The sequence below is a fragment of the Aotus nancymaae genome, unplaced genomic scaffold, assembly GCF_030222135.1.
Source record: "Aotus nancymaae isolate 86718 unplaced genomic scaffold, 86718_ANA_hifiasm-v0.15.2.pri h1tg000097l, whole genome shotgun sequence".
Taxonomy (NCBI): Eukaryota; Metazoa; Chordata; class Mammalia; order Primates; family Aotidae; genus Aotus; species Aotus nancymaae.
The window spans coordinates 2154812-2171342 of NW_026988512.1; the positions used below are offsets into that span (position 1 = coordinate 2154812).

General features: G+C 49.5%; 1 protein-coding gene and 1 long non-coding RNA gene across 12 annotated transcripts in view; one reads left to right on the top strand and one right to left on the bottom strand.

Annotated features, from left to right (window-relative positions):
- The first annotated feature begins 381 nt into the window (after positions 1-381).
- On the top strand, positions 382-8963 carry LOC135271904 (uncharacterized). Of its 2 annotated transcripts, XR_010340027.1 has the most exons (3): positions 382-889; positions 2744-2917; positions 7179-8963. It is a non-coding gene; the product is annotated as an uncharacterized LOC135271904 (long non-coding RNA). The 2 variants fall into 2 exon arrangements; XR_010340026.1 differs by lacking the exon at positions 382-889 and having other exon boundaries at positions 2412-2917.
- Positions 5883-16531, bottom strand: part of SLC20A2 (solute carrier family 20 member 2) — a 116506-nt gene continuing 105857 nt past the window's right edge. For all 10 annotated transcript variants that reach the window (XM_064370027.1, XM_064370026.1, XM_064370028.1 and 7 more), the window contains 3 exons: positions 14824-15009; positions 13582-13666; positions 5883-7368 (listed from right to left, as the gene is read on the bottom strand). In XM_064370027.1, the coding sequence (XP_064226097.1) occupies positions 7204-7368; positions 13582-13666; positions 14824-15009 (436 nt within the window). In that variant the 3' untranslated portion in view covers positions 5883-7203. The remainder of the gene's footprint in view (positions 7369-13581; positions 13667-14823; positions 15010-16531) is intronic.

Here is a 16531-nt window from a genome sequence, read left to right on the forward strand (position 1 = left end):
GAATTTGTTTCTAAACAAATTCAATTTAGAAGTAAATTGAAAATTCTCATTCTTCTAATTCCTGTTTCTTTTGCCACTGACAGTTTGATATGTCCTTTAAGATATGTTTCAGTGTCGTTAAAGATTACGTAAATATCTATTTATATAAACAAAATGTTAAAATGGATATCTTGGCCAGGCGCAGTGGCTCACGCCTGTAATCCCAGTACTTTGGGAGGCAGAGGTGAGTGGATCACCTGAGGTCAGGAGTTTGAGACAAGCCTGGCCAACATGGTGAAATCCCATCTCTACTAAAAATACAAAAATTAGCAGGGCATGGTGGCGGGTGCCTGTAATCCCAGTTACTCAGGAAGCAGAGGCAGGAGAATCACTTGAACCTGGGAGGTGGAGGTTGCAGTTAGCCGAGATCTGCCATTGCACTCCAGCCTGGGTGACAAGAGTGAGACTCTTAAGACAGACAGGAAGAAGCAGCAGGGAAACCCCGAGGCCTCATTGTTTCTTGGGCAAAGTTATTTGTATTGATGGCCTGAAGTGGACGAAAAGGATATCCCTCTAGGTTTGTATTAATATTTTATTTTTTTAAATGTGAATGCAAATATAGGAGAAAGTGCTCCAAAATGTTAATATTCATTATCTCAGGAAGGTGGAATTATAAATATCCTTATTTACTGTATACTTTTCCAGCTTTCTAAAGCAAGTTTCGCATTATTTCTGTAACCAGGCTAAAGCTCTTAGGACTGGTGGCTTGGAGGAGGTGGAGGCCCAACCGCTGCACAGCAGGCCAGCGTCCCACGTGGAGCCGGTTCTGGGCCAGGTTAGAAGTCCCGGATTCCGCCCTTAGCGAGGCTCCCCCATGGAGGGTGACACAGGAGGACGGGTGTTGCTTGTGGTAAGAGACTAACCAGCATGGGGTTTTTCTCTTTTGTTTTTTGAGGAGGAGTCTTGCTCTGTCACCCAGGCTGGAGTGCAGTGGTGTGATCTTGGCTCACTGCAACCTCTGCCTCCCAGGTTCAAGCGATTCTCCTCTCAACCTCCCCAGTAGCTCGGATTACAAGCATGCCCCACCACACCTGGCTAATTTTTGTATTTTTAATAGAGACGGGGTTTCGCCATGTTGGCCAGGCTGGTCTCGAACTCCTGACCTCAGGTGATCCACCCGCCTTGGCCTCCCAAAGTGCTGGGATTACAGGCGTGAGCCAAATGTTAAGTGAACGCATCCTATTTTACATACGAATTACCCAGTAAGTGACTGGGATGTTGTAGCGGTGCTTTGCTGACCGTTGTCCTATGCCGAGGGTCTGCTCGAGGGACAGAGGAGGATGGTGCTGTCCTGCGGTTCCGTCTGGCTTCCTGTGCCTGTCCTCTGAGGCTAGTTGTTACCTTTCTGAGCCTCAGCTTCTAGCGCCGGAAAGGGCTGGAGCTGAGCAGCGCCCTGAGCGTTCTCTGTAAACACACGGGGTCCCCACGCCACGCCTGGCCTTCCGCATGCAGCTTCCTTGGCTGCCCTTGAGAAGCAGAGCCCCTTTTCCTTTGCCCGCCACACCAGTGCTGGCGCTCAGGTGCTGCCTCCCTTGTAACCCACAGCCCGTTTCTGGGTGCAGGCGTGTGTGTTAGCGCGAGGGGTGTTTTCAGACCCCGCGCGCCCTTCCTCGTGCCGCTGGCCCCGCCAAGCTTTGAACAAATTGTGGCTGCGTGGTGGCTCACGCCGGGAATACTAAAACTTTAGGAGGCCGAGGCCGGAGGAGCCCTTAAGCCTAGGAGTTCGAGACCAGCCTGGGCTAAAGACACCCCCATTTCTTAAAAAACAACAAAACAAAAAAAAATGTAAATTAGGGAGTGATTGGATAGACTTCCATGAATGTGGCCTTTCCTACTGAGAAAGGCCTGGTGAGGCTGTGGCTTAGGGTGAGTCACTGGCAGCGTCCGGCCGGGCAGGCTTTCCCTCCCGCCAAGGTTGGCTGGCCTGGAGGAGACGGAGGCAGGGGGCGCGCCTGTGCTCTGAAGGGGGCTGACTCCAACAGCCCAGTTCCTTCTTCCCCAGCGTACTTATCAAATACACTCCTTTCTCTGGCGGAGAGGATTAAAGGGTGTAGGAATCAAAAGTGGATTCCAAATGGGGTCCAGTCACGTGGAAGAAAACATTTAGGCCGGGACACAGCATTCCGGCGCTGTGCAGGCACGGTCAGCCCGGCTCCTCCCCCGGCTCCTCCCCCGGCTCCTCCCCCGGCTCCTCCCCCGGCTCCTCCCCCGGCTCCTCCCCCGGCTCCTCCCCCGGCTCCTCCCCCGGCTCCTCCCCCGGCTCCTCCCCCGGCTCCTCCCCCGGCTCCTCCCCCGGCTCCTCCCCGGGATCTGGCGGTCCACCTGGGGAGGGAGTCCAGGCCTGGGAATGGGGTAGTGGAGTTGCAATTAAACTCGACCCCACCAGGTGCCGCTGTTACTACTGCCAAACAGATGCCCACAGCTTCCCGGGCGTGCTCTCTGCCTGGAGCCCTTTAAGCCCCTCTTGCTTTGACCTGCTCGCCCCAGTCCCCACCACTCACTGCAGTCTCTAAATTCAGGGTCTGGTTTAACCTCTAAATGGCAAGTGTTGGGAAAAGCAAGGAAATTCTCCATCTTACTCCGGCCAAAATCCCTTTTGCTGTGTAAGTAGGTTTTGTTCTAGCCACACGGGAGCAGATGGTCATCCTTGTTGTCTGGAACTCTTCCTGTAAAATCGTATTGAATTCTCGTGTTTCCTTTATAGAAACAGGCGGAATGAGCCCTCGCCCTGTCTTCCTAGGCTTCCTATCAAGCTGCTAATCACCTCTCACAGCGCTCCTTCCTGGAACTTCCTCACCGGCCTACCCACAGTCCCTTTTATGGAGACCACAGCTGTGGACCGGCCTGGCCGCTGCTCAACTGGAAGACTCCAGATAAGGTCAGGAAGCCTGGGGCCTGCCTTGGCCCCGGATGGGCTGGCCCCGAAACATTTTCTCATTCTGGGCTTTTGTGCCTGCCGTGGCCAGCCAGCTCCAGGTGTTTCAAAGATCCAGGGAAATATGGGAAATGCAGGCCGGGCGTGGTGGCTCACACCTGTAGTCCCAGCACTTTGGGAGGCTGAGGCGGGCGGATCACCTGAGGTCGGGAGTTCGAGACCAGCCTGACCAACATGGAAAAACCCCGTCTCTACTAAAAGTACAAAAAATTAGCCAAGCGTGGTGGCGCACGCCTGTAATCCCAGCTACTCGGGAAGCTGAGGTAGGAGAATCGCTTGAACCCGGGAGGCGAAGGTTGCGGTGAGCCGAGATGGCGCCATTGCACTCCAGCCTGAGCGACCAGAGAGAAACTGGGTCTCAAAAAAGAAGGGAAATGAAAATGGTTCAGAAGGGTGATGGCGGGATGGTGGGATATAGGTGACTGTTTTTTTCATAATATGAGTCATGCTTTCATTGTTTTGGGTTTTTGTTTTTCGCTCGTTACCTAGGCTGCAGTCCAATGGTTCGACCTTGGTTTACTGCAATCTCTGCTTCTGTGTTTCAAGTGGTTCTCCTGCCTCAACCTCCCCAGTAGCTGGGACTACAGGCGCACACCACCACATCCGGCTAAATTTTTTTTTGTATTTTTAGTAGAGACAGGGTTTTACCATGTTGTTCATGCTGGTCTTGAACTTCTGACCTCATGTGATCTGCCCACCTAGGCCTCCCAAAATTCTGGGGTTACAGGCATAAGCCTCTGCGGCTGGCCTATTTTTTTTTCAACACAATAAAGGATAAAAATATTTAAGAGGGTGACAGTTAATCAAAGAGCAGAGCTCCACTGCCCGCTTATGTAACCACATTCTCCAGGTCTCCTGGTCCCCCATCAAGCATGCAGAGAACCCATTCTCTCTCTAGTGGTTTTGTTCAACTAACTGTGGTCTGTTTTCTGTTCCCTTTGCTCATCATCCCATTAATGCTCTCCTGAGAGCCATCCTCCTGAGGGGAGTCCACAAGAGAGGGACAAATGCTTGCTTGGGGAGCCCCTGTTTGGGGCCAGGCCCTGGGGTGATCCCTTTTTCATGCCAATGCCCCGATCCTCACACTCCTCCTGGGAGAGGGTCCCTTTTCCCATTTTGAACACAGGAAAATTGGCTCTAATAGGAGCGATGGAAGTGGCCCAGGGTCAGTGAAGCAGGAGCTGAACTCTGAGCCCGGTCCTACCAGACTCCAGAAGCCTGAAAGGCACCAGCAAGCATGGTCTCCCATGGGTGAGCACAGTCCAGCAACAGCCTCGCCCGGGATGCCTCAAAACTCACTGCAAGAGCTCCTCAGAGGCCCTTTTCACCACCTCGCTTTGTCATCAAATAAACCCAGAGGCCAGAGATTTTTACTTGTCATCCTAACGGTGCTGATTTAAAATTTTTATTCTGCAGCTTGAGATCACTACTGCTTAAGAATTCAAATTCAGCTTCTTTTAAGAAGGGGAGGTGGGGAGAGCTTAAAAATTATCTTGTTGAAAATGAATCTGTTGTGTTTAGATATTTGCTCAAAAGTTTATTAACGGCCAGGAGCAGTGGCTCACACCTGTAATCCCAGCACTTTGGGAGGCTGAGGCAGGTGGATCACCTGAGCTCAGGAGTTTGAGACCAGCCTGGGCAAAATGGCGAAACCCCATCTCTACTAAAATCCAAAAAAATTAGCTGGGCGTGGTGGCTGTAATCCCACCTACTCGGGAGGCTGAGGCACAGCAATCTCTTGAGCACGCTCAAACTCCTCTGACAGCATCCAGACTTTGCCCCCTCAGAGGAGCCCAGACAGCAGGAAAGGGAGGCGTCTCCAGGCCTCCCTGTCGGTTCTCTCAGGTGGAGTAAGGGGATCTCGTGAACCGAATCGCATGGCAGCAGGCCAGGTCCCCTCTGCCTGAGGACTGCATTATTAGAGGAAGAGGCCAGTGAACTCAGGCAAGATTCTCTGGGTAGAACTGTGGGCTGGTGGCCCAAGACAGGGAGCCCCTGCCAGCATTCCCTCTGGCTTGGAGATGCTCCATGCTCAGCCTCAGCAGACCAAATCCTCCCACCACCTCACTTGGCTCCCAGGCACTCTGCTTCCCCGCCTGTGGCTTGCAGCACCCCCAGCCACCCACAGGGGCCTCCTTGCAGGGGCAGGGGTCGCAGCTGGCGTGACTCCCCTTGTGGGGGATCAGCTGGCCAGGCGAACTGGGCACCTGTGCTCAGTCACAGGAGTGCTCAACGTGGTGAGTGTGGCCTGTTCCCCTCTCACCCTGGGAAGCGTCCTGCCTGAGGGGCCGGGCGGGGCTCCCAGGTGGCAGCCCTCCTCCCAGGAAAGGGGTGGCGAGCGCATCTCTGCCTGAATCCCACAGACTGGGCTGCACAAGGTTCACCTGCGTTGTGTTGTGCCGTTACTTACATAGATTTGGGAGGAAACTCGATCTTTTCTTGAAGTGGGGCACCGGAGGGCTTAAGGTGCCATTTAAACACCAGAAAGGGCAGCGCTCTTAGTGGAGATGCATTTTTTGCACCTGCCACTTTGCCTCATCCATCACCTTCCCAGCTCGTTAGGGAGTCAGAGGATTAAGGGGTTTCCCTCGGGGCCTCCAGAAGCTGCAAGTCGGGGTGTTTTTGGCTGCTTGAGCAAAGGATAAGACCTGCACTTCCCCGCTCAGTCCTCAGCCCAGAACATGGCAACCCACTACTCCATAAGCTGCTGACTGCGGGTTTCTGAGTGTGGGGTGGGGACGCCGTGCCTCCGTTTCCTCCTCACGTGTGTTTTCTGTACAAATCCATAGCAGTAGTCAAGTAAGGGGAACCAACAAAGGATACACCGACCAGATTATATAGCTTGTTTTTTGTGGAAACTCTGAAAGAAAAAAATACCAATATTGAGAAAAATGCTTCAGAGGCAAACTTCTTCTGAGGGGCATTTTTTATTATAAATTTAATATGGTCGATTAATGAAAAATCACAATGAAGTACCAAGAAAACGTTTGTCAATATAAAAATTTTAGCAGCATTTCCATAGTTTCAGGCTCCAATAGTCGTACCTCCTCCCTCCCGCTATCAAAAAAGAGACTCCAATGGGCTAGAGTAGAGCCTGGCGTCCAGCTCTGCGTGGGCCTCAGAGAAATACTCCATCAGCGTCCGGCATTCCCCCTCCCTCCTGTCCCGGAACTGCTAGAAGGTCAAAGCACAGAAAAAGCCTCCTTTGCACTGACATTTGAGACAAGGATCCGTTCTTCGGGCTGCAAGGAGAACTGGGATGGAAAGTGACACCGGACTTGACATGTAGTGCTCGGCCACACGCCCTCACTGACACCTGTGCATTCCCTACTCTGATGACAAGGAAAGGCCACTGCAGGGTGGGCGGGATCTGGTGCGTGGCGGCGGCGGCGGCGGCGGCACTGCTGGTGGGAGCCACGGTGTGGCGCATGCTGGGTGACGGTGCCGCCGCCACGCGCTGCTCCGGGCGGGTGTGATCAGTGAGGGTGAGACAGACGACGTGAAAACGTAACACTGGCCAACGATTCCCCTGCTCTTTGGTACTTTCCAAAATTCTCCGATCAAAAAAGTAGAAGGGAAGCACACCATTAAAAAATTACTGTTTTACGTATTTACAAAAGCAACGATGATGTATTACACAAGAATCGATACACAGTATATGAACAAATCTTCAGTGAAAGTACTTGTGACCTCCCGTCCTGCTGTCGTCCCACAGCATGTGGCCTCTGATGGGTCGTGTCACCTGTCCTGAAGCTCGTTACCTTACAGTATATTAGAAGGGAAAAACATCATTTGGAAAAAAATTGTTTTCCAATCTACGCTTTCCTTTTAAAGGCTTAACATTTGCTATTGAAATAGCTATGTACAAGATTCATTGAATATTGACTTCTAGGCAATGATCTCCACTCCCATCTTGAATATGTTTGAAATAACGCTACCTATTCTATGGATACAATAGATATTTAATATATAAGTAACTGCACCACATTATATCACCACGATACCAGTTTAATACATATTACTATGTACAGTAGTTAAGTTAGCTCGGGAAGGTGAGTCTCCGCAGCCTGGGTGAACAGTGTGGGATGGAGCCTCCTGGAAGGGAGGCAGAGAGCTGGTCATGAGAGCCATGCACGGCCAGGATGTGCGTGTGCGGCACGAGGGCACGTGTCTCCCACATGCCCACACCAGACCATCCCTTTAGCTGTTTGCAGCTGGAAGAAGACAAATCACACATATGGAAGGATCCCATACATGAGAAGAGCCATGACAGCAGCACTGAACAGCCCGGCCACGGGGACAGTCACGAACCAGGCCACGAAGATGTTCCGAAAGAGGCGCCAGTCCACAGCCTTGCGGGAGCGGATCCAGCCCACCGCCACCACCGAACCCACCTGTGGGAGCACAGACGTTGCAAAGTAAAAACAGGTGAGCCACAAAGTCTACACTCAACCAATGTACACAGGCTAATCTCAGAAACGAGCTCTAGTGCGGCATTACCCGGTCCCCTACATTTGTTAAAGCTTTTAAAATGGCCTAGATTTTAGGTAGAATTGTTTGGGGATTCTTCTCTTCAGCATATAGCTCTTTATATAGTTCTTTTTTTTTTCCGAAGACAGAGTCTTGCTGTGTCGCCCAGGCTAGAGCGCAGTGGCATGATCTCAGCTCACTGCATCCTCCGTCTCCCAGGTTCAAGTGATTCTCTGGCCTCAGCCTCCCGAGTAGCTGGGATTACAGGTGCACGCCAGCACCCTTGGCTAATTTTCATATTTTTAGTAGAGACAGGGTTTCATCATGTTGGCCAGGCTGGTCTCAAACTCCTCACCTCAAGCGACCCACCCTCCTTGGCTTCCCAAAGTGCTGGAGTACAGTGGCGCAATCCCAGATCACTGCAGCCTCCTCCTCTACAGTTCAAGCGATTCTTCTGCCTCAGCCTCCCTATTACAGGCACCTGCCACCACGCCCGGATAATTTTTGTATTTTTAGTAGAGACAGAGTTTCGCCAGGTTGGCCAGACTGGTCTTGAACTCCTGAGCTCAGGTGATCTGTCCGCCTCGGCCTCCCAAAGGGCTGGAATTACAGGCGTGAGCCACCGTGCCTGGCCAAATATTGTTGATGCCATTTATCAGCATCTTGAAGATTTTTACAATTAGTATTCATAGGTAACATAGATTTCATTGTTTGTAATATTTTAAATTAGGTTTGGTATTAGGATTATTCAGTGTACACTATAGCACAAATGGGAGAGGTTTTCCACTTTTGTTTTTTCCTCCTATGTTGTGGGGAAGTTTATATCGTGTAAGAGCTGTTTTTTTGTTTGTTTGTTTAAATCGAAAAGATCCTAATGAATTCATCTAGTCAGCAGTATCCTCCCCCGCCCCACCCCAGTACCTTTGTGCTTTTTTAGGGGAGAACAATTGTTTTTGGAGAACTCCCTTAATTTCACCCTATTGTTCTGGGTCAGATTTTCCACTTTTTTCTACGCCTCAGGTCAGTATTTCCTTGTCATGTATGTTGTTGCAGAAAATAATTCACAGGGGTTTTCAAATTCTTGGCAAACAGCTGTGTGGTTTCTTTACCAATGGAAACAATTTTCTTCTCTATCTGTTGTTACAACGTCCTCCTCCTTCCCAACTTAATTCCCTCCCTCTTTTCCTTTATGTGATCTGATATTCTATTAGTAGCTGCTGTCTTCTGCCCTTCTTATTTTGTTTTTAATTCATTTTGCTTTTATATTTCCTACAAGCTGTTTTCTCAGTTTTTATTGTCCTGGACTTTTTACAAAATCCTAATTTTAATACTTGGTTATTTTATTTTCTCTTTTATCAATTAAACCATTTAAATATATGAATTTTCAGTAGGGCATGGTGGCTCACACCTGTAATCCCAGCATTTTGGGAGGCTGAGGCAGGTGGATCACCTGAGGTCAGGGGTTTGAGACCAACCTGGCCAACATGGTGAAACCCCATTTCTACCAAACATACAAAATTTAGCTGGGCGTGGTGGTGGCCTGTAATCCCAGCTACTTGGGAGGCTGAGGCAGGAGATTCATTTGAACCCAGGAGGCAGAGGTTGCAGCGAGCTGAGATCGCACCACTGCACTTTAGCCTGGGTGACAAGAGCAAAACTCTGTCTCCCAAAAAATATATATATATGAATTTTCATCTTAGCATAGCTTTGGTTACCACAGGTTTTGCTATTTGTATCCACTCACAGACATGCACATTTGGTTTTTATTATTTTTCAAGAAAGCTATCATTGTATTTTTTTAAACTCCTTAATTCAATTGTTACCTTAAAAAAGCATGAAAAAGTCTCCACTGGGATACATTCTTATTTCAATATATAATTAATTTCTAGTTTGATTTTATTGTAATTAGAGATCATGGTTAGCAAAACTTCTATGTTTTAATTTTTTTTAAATTTAAATTTTAATTTTTATAAAATACAGACAGGGTCAAGATGTTGCCCAGGATGGTTTCATACTTCTGGGCTCAATCCTCTCACCTCAGCCTCTGAAAATGCTGGGATTACAGGTGTGAGCCATCAGACCAGGCCTGTTTTTAAAGTTTTATAGGATTTTTACCATGGTCTTCTGATTTTAGGATTTATTTATTATTTATTTATTTATTTTTGAAACGGAGTTTCGCTCTTGTTACCCAGGCTGGAGTGCAATGGCGCAATCTCGGCTCACCGCAACCTCCGCTTCTGGGTTCAAGCAATTCTCCTGCCTCAGCCACCCGAGTAGCTGGGACTATAGGCTTCCGCCAGTGTGCCCAGCTAATTTTTGTATTTTTAGTAGAGATGGAGTTTCACCATGTTGGCCAGGATGGTCTCGATCTCTTGACCTTGTGATCCACCCGCCTCGGCCTCCCAAAGTGCTGGGATTATAGGCGTGAGCCACCGCGCCCAGCGATTTTAGGATTTATAAATGTTTCATGATGCTTGACAGGAAGACATGATCAGTGGGGTAAAAACTTGTACATACTTATTATTAATTATGATGCTCTAAATAACTGTTCAAATTCTTCATACTCCCACATGCCTTTTCTTTTTCTTTTTTTCTTTTTTTTGACAGAGTCTTGCTCTGTTGCCCATGCTGGAGTGCAATGGCGTGATCTTGGCTCACTGCAACCTCTGCCTCCCAGGTTCCAGCAATTCTCCTGTCTCAGCCTCCTGAGTAGCTGGGACTACAGGCACTTGCCACCACACCAGGCTAATTTTTGTATTTTCAGTAGAGACGAGCTTTCACCATATTGGTCAGGCTGGTCTCGAACTTCTGACTTCAGGTAAGCCACCCACCTCAGCCTCCCAAAGTGCTGGGATTACAGCCATGAGCCAGCATTTTGCATGGCAAAACCCCATTTCTACTAAAAATACAAAAATTAGCCAAGCGTGGCGGTGCACACCTGTAACCCCACCTACTCGGGAGGCTGAGGCAGGAGAATTGCTTGAACCCAGGAGACAGAGGTTGCAGTGAGCCAAGATTGCGTCACTGCACTCCAGCCTGGGAGACAAAGCAAGACTCTGTCTCAAACAAATCTATGCACTTAGCCATCTACACTTAGAAGGAAGCCTAAATCAATAACATCTACCTAGATAAATAATTCAAAAACTCATTTTAAACAATAGTTTTCATCTTATTTCCTGCCAAGTCCCCAGTTTTTCCCTACCTTCTCTTAGATGGCTCTAAGCAAGAAACTTAAAAATCAAACACAGGATAATTATCCTGAAACTGATCCAATTCAACTATGACTCTATGTGGACATCAATACCCTTTGAATGTTTCCAGATTCAAGGCCTCACTCACAGAGGGCCCCATTCTTCACGCCATCCCACGGCTCTCATAGTTCATCCCACATTTGCCATTTGGGGACTGTTGTGTGCAGGGGAAGTATGTGATACGAGAGAGCAAGCACTACTGGGCAATGACAACTGTGGACTCTCCCCAGCACTGCTATTATCTGGGCTCTGATGAGAGCCATCTGCTCTCCAGCTGCACTGCAAGCTCCTGAGAGCTGAGACTCCGTCCTTAGTGCTCACAGGGAATAGCTCTGGACTTTATCCAGAAGTCCAAGATCAGTGATATCAGACAAACTGACTAGAATCCAAGTTGGGACCGATTACAGATGGCACCCCACTGCAGGCCCATGTCAGGGAGACCTGCTTTATGTGTGAACAAGCTATCCTAATACTACCCATCACCAGCTCAAAGGAAACAAAACTTACCACGTGCTTGTACAGATATCTTAGGATAATGATAACATATACATCTATTCACTGTAAAAACTGGATATAAATCTCTTAGTTACACATTATTATAGTATAAATATTAATACAGTATTGGGGAAATCACACGTCAAGAGAATTTAAGAGTCTGGCTTTTTAAATAAGCATTTTATACTTCTCATCTATTCCTATAGTTTAGTGTTATTAGAGTTTACTGTTATTAGCAAAATCAGTACTGTCCATTCCAACACTGTACATAGTAAACATCTGTACAGATTAGACTGCTCATACAGTTAGCTAAATAGCAACAAGCTGGAAAAACCAAACCTGTGCTGGTTTTCCAAAAGCTCTTTCAGGCCGAGCACGGCGACTCATGCCTGTAATCCTAGCACTTTGGGAGGCTGAGGCGAGCAGATCACCTGAAGTCAGGAGTTCGAGACCAGCCTGGCTAATGTGGTGAAACCGCATCTCTACTAAAAACACAAAAATTAGCTGGGTGTGGTGGCACGTGCCTGTAATCTCAGCTACCCTGGATGCTTAGGCAGGAGAATTGCTTGAACCCAGGAGGCAAAGGCTGCAGTGAGCCAGGACCACGCCACTGCACTCCAGCCTGGGTGACAGAACAAGACTCCATCTCAAAAAAAAAGGAAAAGCTCTTTCAACTGGTGTGGAAGAGTCTACCTGCCTTCAGCAGTCTTGCTTAAGGGTAGGTTAATCATTAAAAAGATGGCATTACATCTGTTTAAAAGCATTCCAAAAGACAACTGATGGAAGTCACAAGCCCGTGTCCTTGGAAAGAATATATTTAGTGACGTGTGTCTCCTCCATGCTCCTGCATACCACAGTGAATGGAACTGACATGGAGTTCGGGGAAGATGTCACTTTTCATCCCTTCTAGTCTCGTATTGTTTACTTCAGTGAAGATGTGCTTCTCTGCTAAGTTTTAAATAACCCACATTAGGAAACTCACAATGAATGGGTAGCGGGCGCACCTCTTCCTGCCTGCCTCCCCCATGCTTGCCAGGTGGAGCCGGGGAGGAGGGCGCCGGCCACGCCGCCCACGTGGGTGCCTCGGCTGGGCGGCTCCCTGGCTCTGTAACCTCGGGCACGTTACTTAACTTTCCTCTGCTTCAGTTTCCTCATCTGTGAAGCTGGGGAGGGTTCTTGGGGAGACTGAGGGGGCTCATGTTCACGGCGCCAGTGGAGTGCTTGCCTCAGCCACCCTGGCCACGGCTGGGCACCGCGATGGTGCTGATGGGGACCTGAATGAGGAGGTGTGTGGCCTGAGGTAAAGATCTGAATCCTCCATCTATCACATGTGGCCGTGTGCACGTGGGAAGCGGCCCAGCTCTGAGAGAACCCAGCCTCCTCACCTGTGGACTGGGAGTTGACAGTTCCGACCCCACAGGCTTGCTGTGGAGGGGGAACGGCGCGCCATGCATGTGGTGCTGAGCACAGTACCCAGCACTTCCTGATGATCAGTGAGGGGATATGAATACAGACGCTTTGCGGAAATTGAAGTGTTTCTATATATGATTCCACTGAGGCTGATTCCTCATGCACAGAGCCCCAGCTTTGAAGCACACTGCTGGGGCATTCCAGATGCTCTTGGGAGGGCCACCTGACCTGGGTGTTTGAAGCACGAGGCCGCCTGCCTTCGCTTGGAGGTTTTTTTTTTTTAACTTATGGCTGGAATCTTAAAATTGTGAGTAAATATAAACGTGGGTGGCTGCGTCTGTCACGAGGGCTCATGTATTCCTCCTGCCGCCTAGAGCTCTGCCATACGCAGCAAACGCCAATGAGTTTTTCTTGAACGATGCAAATAAATGTACCTAGGAAACATCTGGAAGGAACTTTTGCTTCGTTGAGACTGGTGAGTGCGTCTGTACAGAGGCTCACCGGAGCTATGTTAGAAGCATCTATCTGTAGAGATACTAGACAGAGGTGTGTGATGAGACCCGGGTTCTGGTCCTCCCCGCCCTGGCTGCCTGTGGATCACTCCCTGGAACTCCCGGAGCCCAGCTTTCCTCACCACCACCAGGAGCCGTCTCTTGTCCAGCTCCTGGTTTCAGAGCATGGCACAGTGGTATCAGCAATTACCCCTCATGGGGAAATAAGGGCAATATAGTCACTTTGAACATCATATAAGGAACAAAACCAGAAACAATTCCACGGAACTGATTTTTGTTAATTCCTATTTCCACTGTCAACCCCCAGTCCCCTCAATGGCTGGACTGAGTGGCAGGCTCCCAGGTGAGCCCATGGGTATGCTCAGAGCACATAGGATGCCAATCAAATTCCACTGTGGAAATCGCGCGCTCGGCGGCTTTGGACCCATCCTAAGGGCTCGGGGAAGGGATCCTGGCCGGCAGGGCCTACCTTGCAGTGCGTGGTGCTGACCGGAAGCCCGATGTTGGAGGCGATCACCACGGTGAAGGCGGAGGCCAGCTCGATCGTGAAGCCGCTGCGGGGGGAGCACGAGACACGTCACGGGCGCCCTTGTGTCAGCCTCCCTGACACCCCGCGGGCGCCAGAACATTTTGGGGGTGACTGCCGACTGCTGACCGGGCAAGATTGACTTTAACAGAACAAGAGGCTGCGCTTTCCTGCCACGGCCCCAGCGGCCCGGCTTCCTGGCATCTTTTCAAAGCCACGCACGGCAGTCACGTGGCCAGACATTCCTGCTGTGCAGTAAGATAGCCATTTCTAAAATGGAAAAGGAAAAGCTATGCTCTCACTTTAAAAATGCGCACTTACTACAAAAGAGTGTATTTCTCTCGGATTACTAATTGTTCTTCAAACCAATCTTCTCAATTATCTTTTATTAAAATGAATTTCAAGTGAGAACCAAAAATTAGAAATGTAAAGTCTGTGTGTGTATACAGGAGGCTCACTGGGGCCATTTCAGCTTTCTCTGCAGATGCAGAGCAGAGCTGTGTGATGGGTTAGGGTTCTGTCCTCCCCACCCCAGCTGCCCGTGGTTCCCCTCCTTTAACTCCCGAGCCTGTAGGAAAAGGAAACCTCCCATATGCTTTAAAAAGAGAGATTTCCCATCACAGATGGCTCCAAATTGTGGTCGTATTCTAAAAGTTCTGAAAGTTCCTTTAACCCCTGATGCAGCTGAAGGCTATGTGGTTGAGAGACCACATTTAAAGCCTCCAGAGCTCACCCACGATGGCAGGGGACGCCTCCCTGTCTGGCAGAGCAAGAGCTAAGGTAACCCCAGCAGGGTGGCCGCTGAGAGCTGGCATGGCCAGAGAACTTTCAGGAAACATTGGCTCCCGGGCCGGCCGAAGTCTATGCCCTCCCTGCCCACCTGCCTCTGGCCCCCAAGCTGGCTGAGGGTGGGCTTCTCCTCTCCTCCCTGCCTGCTCCGCTCTGCTACCCCTCCTTGTCTGCCCTTCCCGCTCAGGGACCCTGTGGCTGGAGGCTGGGACGCAGGGAGGGAGGAGGGGAGGTGGCTTGCTAGGTGGGGCGGGGCCATTCTTGCCCACTGTCCCCTCCTCCCTGTGACCCACTGCTGACTGCCAGTGTTGAGCTGGCCATTCAGACACAGCTGGGCAGCTCCACCCAGACCTCGGATGACAAGCCTGCCCTGCCTGTCCACCAACCCGGGCTTACCTGGATGGCGTGATGGGAGTGAGGTCCTTCCCCATGGTCTGGATCACTCTTCTCCCCCAGACCCAGAGGCCTGTGCAGATTCCAACTCCTCCATAAAACAGCAGCCAGACGGGCGTAGCTGCTTCTTGCATTACCCCGCCTTGTCTGTAAATCAGCCATAAGGCTACCAGGGGACCGATGGCATTACTGGGAAAAAGAAAAAGAAGAAAGATTAACTACACATGCAAGCGGCCCCGTACACGATACAGGAGACTTTGTTTTATGGTGCTTCACTTTATCACACTCCACAGATATGATGTTTCTTCCTTCTTTCTTTTTTTATTTTTTTGGAGATGGAGTCTCGCTCTGTCACCCAGGCTGGAGGGCAGTGGCATGATCTCGGCTCACTGCAGCCTCCATCTCCTGGGTTCAAGCAATTCTCCTGCCTCAGCCTCCCTCCCAAGTAGTTTTAGGACTACAGGTGTGCATCACCATGCCCAGCTAATTTTTGTATTTTTAGTAGAGACGGGTTTTCACCATATTGGCCAGGCTGGTCTCGAACTCCTGACCTCGTGATCTGCCCACCTTGGCCTCCCAAAGTGCTGGGATTGCAGGTGTGAGCCACTGTGCCCGGCCTTCAGGTATGATATTTTTTACAAATTGGAGGTTTGTGGCACCCCCACATCAAGCAAGTCCACTGGCGCGATTTTCCAGCAGTGTGTGCTCTTGTCATGTCTCTGTCACATTTTGGTAATTCTCACGGTACTCCCAACTTTTTCATTATCATCATATATGTTGTAGTGATCTGTGGTCAGTGATCTTTTATGTTACTATTATAATTGTTTTGGGTACCATGGACTGTTCCCACATGAGACGGTGAGCTTCACTGGTAGATGCTGCGTGTTCTCCCTGCTCCACCGACCTGCCACTCCCCCGTCTCTCTCCATCTCCTCCGGCCTCCCTATTTCCTGAGATATTGCAATATTGAAATTAAGCCAGTAAATTACCCTACAATGGCCTCTAAGTGCTCAATTGAAAGGAAGAGTTGCATGTCTCTCAGTTTAAATCAAAAGCTAGAAATGATTAAGCTTAGTGAGGAAGGCTTGTCAAAATCAGAGACAGGCCAAAAGCTAGGCCCCTCGGGCCAAACAGCCAAGTTGTGAGTGCCAGGGGAAAGCATCTTGAAGGAAATTAAAAGTGCTACTCCAATGAACACATGAACAATAAGAAAGCAAAACAGCCGTATTGCGGGAGAAAGTTTGAGTGGTCTGGATAGAAGATCAAACCAGCCACAACATTCCCTTAAGCCACAGCCTAATCCAGAGCGAGGCCCTAGTTCTCTTCAATTCTGTGAAGGCTGAGAGAACTCAGGAAGCTGCAGAAGAAAAGCTGGAAGATAGCAGAGGTCAGCTCAGGAGGTTTAAGGAAAGAAGCCATCTTTATAGCATAAAAGCACCAGGTGAGCAGCACTGCTGATGGAGAAGCTGCAGCGAGTTCTCCAGAAGATTCAGCTAAGATCACTGATGAAGGTGGCTACACTAACAGCAGATTTTCAATATAGAAGGAACAGTCTTCTATTGGAAGATGGTGCCAGCTGGGACTTCTAGAGCCAGAGAGAAGGCAATGCCTGGCTTCAAAGCTTCAAAAGACAGGCTGACTCTCTTCTCAGTGGCTAATGCAGCTGGTAACTTTAGTTGAACCGAATGTTCACTTAGCATTCCAAAAATCC